Raw genomic sequence first — 5,162 nt, forward strand, 5'->3', positions numbered from 1 at the left:
TTTTGTGTTTCTCTGCTTGAATATGGATATTCTCTAGGTGGAAAATATTAACTTCTACCACTATGTCAAATGTAGTCTCAACATTCACAGTTGCCTTTTCAACTGGAGTTCACTGCCAGGTGACTAAGAATATATACTAGTAACCACCAAGCAATGTCAAATTCTTTCCAGCAACTGGGAATTTAATTGTGATTCTTCTGTCTTTACTAAGCTTAAATGTATTTTTGTTTCTCTCTTGATTTTATGGTATGTACCCACCATGTCACTCAGATTCCATTTTAATTACTAGGCTAAACATACTGTTACATTTTTAGGAAGGTGTCTGTATTGTTTTTAAGTAAATGACTAATGTTTTATTTTGTATTTCATTGAGGGGGTCTTTAAAAGAAAAGAACTATAAGATTTTTAATACTCAGAAATGTCAATCTAGATAAGTAACCTCCATAAATTAGATCACCTGTGTACTAATTGGATTATGTGTTGACTCCACCTCAGTTTCCTTTTCTTTCATTTTAGTTAGGCATATATGTATCACCATCAACTAAAGGGAATAATACTTCTGTGGTTAGTATTCATTAGACAGATACTAGAGCTTCCATATATTTATGGGGCACAGAATAAACTTATTGAGAACCTATCTTTTACGAAAATGTTCAAGAATTCTCTATGGCATGCCAATTTGTCAGCAAGGCAGCCATTAAACAATTCCAGGTCCTGATCCAAAGCCCATCAAAGCTAATGGGAGTCTTTCCTATGACTTTAGCTCAAACTCTTATTTATTACAAGAACAAGCCATTTGAGGAGGGCACCGCATGAAAGTGCACAATTTGCAACAGGTCAAGAAAGACTAGCTATGACTAAAGAACAGACAAAAATTGAGCCCAGTATGTTTGGAACCACGTTAGTCTTTGGCAAACAAACAGAAGACAGAGCCAAATCAGTTGTTGCCACTCTGCAAAAGTGGATTTACCTGGATCATATCTTCAGCTAAATCCATTGAACTGTGTGAATAATAATCTGCTATTTAATTAAGCAGTTCTTGTAATAGAGGAAAGTTTTTGTGTTAAATTGGAAACAAGCTAAAATAAACATGTTCTTGGATCATAATTTGGGGTAAAACAGTCACTGAATTATGATAGTTCTACATATGGCGCTTATTCGATACAAGAATATTTTGCAGAATGATGAATAAAATAATTTAGGCAAGATCTTTATGCACATTTTCTGTTTTATACACTGGCACTGACCAGTCTATAATGAAGTGATTAAGACTCTAATTCAGCAAATACTCATGCATGCCTTAAAGTCATACAAATAGTCCCATAAATTTGATCATTTTGAAAAAATGCAGTCACTGTCCATATCTTCCAAATTATAGAACAAGTGGGAAACATCACTGTAATAGCTATATTTTGAATAACCGAACAAGGAAAAGATAATGTATACCAAAATGTAAGTTTTTTTTTTTTTTTTTTTTTTTTTTTTTAGGGAACAAAACAGATGCTTTGCAACCTGGAATAAAAATGGAGACTTCAGATCATCTTTATGCCCTGAAACATACTTCAAATGCTACTAAAAGTTGCTCTGTATTAAAACAATATACTGCTTCCTCCCCTTTTAAGGTGGATAGTTTACATCCTTATTCGTCATTAACACATAAGCCTAGCATAACAGCAGTGACTGATATTCAACAAGATTTTTCAGTTCCCTACGGGTATTTTGAATGCAGTAGTAAGCAACCTCATGTCACACCTTATATTAAATGTAAGAATTTTGATGTGTCAGTTAAAGATTATACTGGAATTTTGCTGAATGAAAAGAGGAATGGTGTGCCACCAATTCTTCCAGATATTACTGTTTCAGACCACCCAACCCTTAAAGACCCCCTGCACAGTATACTTGAACACCAACCAGACAACAAGCAAAATTGTCAACTTCAATTAGAAAATGCTCCTTCGCAGTCGATCAACCCTTGTGATATGTCAGTACCATTAAACTCTCCGGCAAAGGATGTAACCAGAAATGAAGCTAACACATCTCATAAATGTCTAGTCGAAAAAGGTGGCTCCCATCAAGAACAGATTTGTGATTCCAAAGCTAGTGATGAAAAGCAAAAAAATGTGCTGGCAGAAGCAATGGATTCTGAAGAAAAAGCTGAGGAAATGTGGTCAGACAGTGAGCACAATTTTTTGGACAATGATATTGGTGGTGTTGCTGTGGCACCTTCTCACGGTTCTATCTTAATTGAATGTGCAAGACGTGAACTCCATGCCACAACACCCATTAAGAAACCAAACCGCAGTCATCCCACACGAATCTCTTTAGTCTTCTACCAACACAAAAATTTAAATGAGCCAAAACATGGATTAGCAATGTGGGAAGCAAAGATGGCTGAGAGAGCAAAAGAGAAGGAAAAAGAAGCAGAAAGATTAGGGACTGAAAATACTGAACTAAAATCTAGCAGCAGGAAAACCAAGCAGAGCAGTGAAACCAGAGAGATTTTCTATGAAGAAAATGAGTTCAACCAAATTCCATCACGCAGAGCATTAACAGTAACTCAAGATAATGTAATAACAGTGTCTTCTTATGCCCTCACTCGAGTTGCAGGGCCCTATAACCATTGGGCATAGGTTTTAGTAGCTGATGCCTTGCCTTGGTGCAGTGTTATACAGTATTTCTTTAAGGTGCTGTTAAAGAACAGAATCATGTGTAGTTTACTATTTGTTCATCTCAACCATTTTAAGGCTGAGGTAAAAATGGGGATTTATCTTAAACTGTGACTTTATATTTTAACATTTGGTGGTGCTTGAGCACATTTTAAGCAAAAAAAATTGTATAGTTTTAATATGTTATAAAAGAAGATTTTGGTTAGGTTATTAACCTTGATTGAATCATTCAGTTTATTACCTTTAGGAAATTATATTTTGGTGCTTTAAATCAAATCTGTTTACTACAGAACAAATCATTTATAGGGATTTTAACAGATTCACATTTTATGATGTAAAATCAAGTTATACAGTGATTGCTCTACACAGCTCTTGGTGCTTAACCACATCAAACAGTAAAAATAAGCTGAATTATTACTTCATGGTGCCATTGCTCCAACAACTTCCAATCATTGCTAAAAAGTCCAAATTACAGATAAACCTTTTAAGAGAACCAATGAAATTTTCTCTCTCGAGAGTTTTCATAATGTATAAAATGAAGTTATCACTAGTGATGGCTGGAAGTTGTTTGTAAGCTGTAAATATATATTTTAAAAGCACTTTCTATTTTTAAAATTAACTTGAACTAGTATAGTATAAGGATCATATTGTCTAAGGTTTGTGCATACTCTACAGAAGAAATCATTTTGATCTTGCTGTGTAGATTTCCATACTGTTACAATTGCAATATGTATGCTAATAACATATTTGATTGTTTTTAGACTTTCCCTTTTTCCGTTGAAGATTTTTATGTTACATATAAACAGAAGAGTAATAAAATGCAGAAACTTTTAATTATTTACAAATATGGAATGAAGAAACATCTTGTCAATGTGTGTTGCTATTGGGAATTAAATAATTAATTTTTTTAAGACAGAAATTATTATGATTTATTTGAGCAATAAGCACATTAGTCTCACTCATCTAAAGCATTGCAAGTTATGTGACACAACCAAATGTTCCTAATGCCTCAGGAGTAGGATCGTTTTGGGATTTTTAAAAAAAACAGTACCCCCTAGAGTTGCCTTACTCTGTTCAGAAAAAAAGTTATAAAAATGACAAATTAATTGTTAAAAAAGTAAGAAATTTTCAAATATCTAATGTTTAACAGCAATTTTTAGTTGATAATTCCCTTCCAGAATCTTCACTAGCTAATAAGAATGCTTTTTCAGTTCAGTTTTTTTAGAAGCATGTTTTGTATCATTTTCAACAATGATTTATACATTTCATATGGAAACAGTTGTTAGTTCCAAACATTTGAATTTATGTTCTGCATTTCAGTTGGAAAATTGACACATCACCAAATGATTATGGTTACATTTTGCTAAATGAGGAAAAATAGACACTCCATTCATAAATAATGTAGTATCCATCCCACTCTTCTTTCTCTCCTCCTCATTTCTGTTTTATTATTTATTTATTGAATCATCTAATCACCAGACAAAAAAGTTGTTTAAGTAAGGACCTTGTCCTGCAAGCCTTACTCACCTTCTCAGTCCAATTAAAATTAGTGGGACTACCCAAGTAAGGCCTACTCTTGTGCATAATGGTTGTGGGATGAGATCCTACGGATCAAGCTCTACCTTAATTTTACCTGTGAATCCTCACAGTTTACGTAACCCCATAGATGTAACTGAGGTTAGTATTTTCTATTGAGAACTTATACCAATAATATACTTGATAATACTATAATGCAGTGGTGCTGTAACAAAAATAATCTGAAATGTCTAGATCCACTTTATCTAATACCTAGACAAGGTGCTTTTTTCTTGAGAAGTTCTATAATTGTGATATTTACAGTTTTGGTACAATGAATATGTGAATTTTATTTTTTACACACAGTGCTAACTAGAACCCTGATCCTGAAAATATTTACACGTAGGAGCAGTTCCAATGATATTGGGCTAAATCTAAAATCCTCATGTAGACTGACTATTGAAATTAACAGGAATTTTGATGGCATAAGGACAGGAGGATTGGACCCATTCTTTGTATTTTATCTAGCTCAAAGTAAAGTTTGTGAAAACCCCATATGCTGCAAATTTTAGTTTAAAGCCTGTTAGTCCAAGTACAGGATGTGAAGGGATTATAAATAATAAAAAAGTCAATATTATGCCATCATTTTGTACCAGCAGTTTTCTGCTTTTTGAATATGTAAAGTACAGTATACATTAAATCATTATGGTATTTTGTGTGCCTTAGATTTCCATTTTAAAACTTGTCTATTTTTTGTGAGGCTAAGATATAGTAAAAATTACAGCTGTATATACAGTAAGTAGTATTTTAAGTTGCTCCAGTTGCTCCAACAACACATTTGCTATCTGAGTACCCTTGTTTAGCATCATGGTCAATTTTCTAGCAGAAGGATTACTTTGTTACTAGTAAGTGTCACTGATAACACTGATAGATTTAGACACGTTAGCTTCACAATAATTTCACTATGCCATATGCATGTAT

General features: G+C 33.4%; 1 protein-coding gene across 1 annotated transcript in view; it reads left to right on the forward strand.

Annotated features, from left to right (window-relative positions):
* The window catches only part of TET1 (tet methylcytosine dioxygenase 1), a 122,455-nt gene extending 118,927 nt beyond the window's left edge, over positions 1-3,528 (forward strand). The window contains exon 12 of the mRNA XM_045024799.1: positions 1,489-3,528. Within this exon, the coding sequence (XP_044880734.1) occupies positions 1,489-2,630 (1,142 nt within the window). The 3' untranslated portion in view covers positions 2,631-3,528. The remainder of the gene's footprint in view (positions 1-1,488) is intronic.
* Positions 3,529-5,162: the final 1,634 nt, after the last annotated feature.

This window comes from Mauremys mutica, chromosome 7 (genome assembly GCF_020497125.1).
Source record: "Mauremys mutica isolate MM-2020 ecotype Southern chromosome 7, ASM2049712v1, whole genome shotgun sequence".
NCBI classification, from domain to species: domain Eukaryota; kingdom Metazoa; phylum Chordata; order Testudines; family Geoemydidae; genus Mauremys; species Mauremys mutica.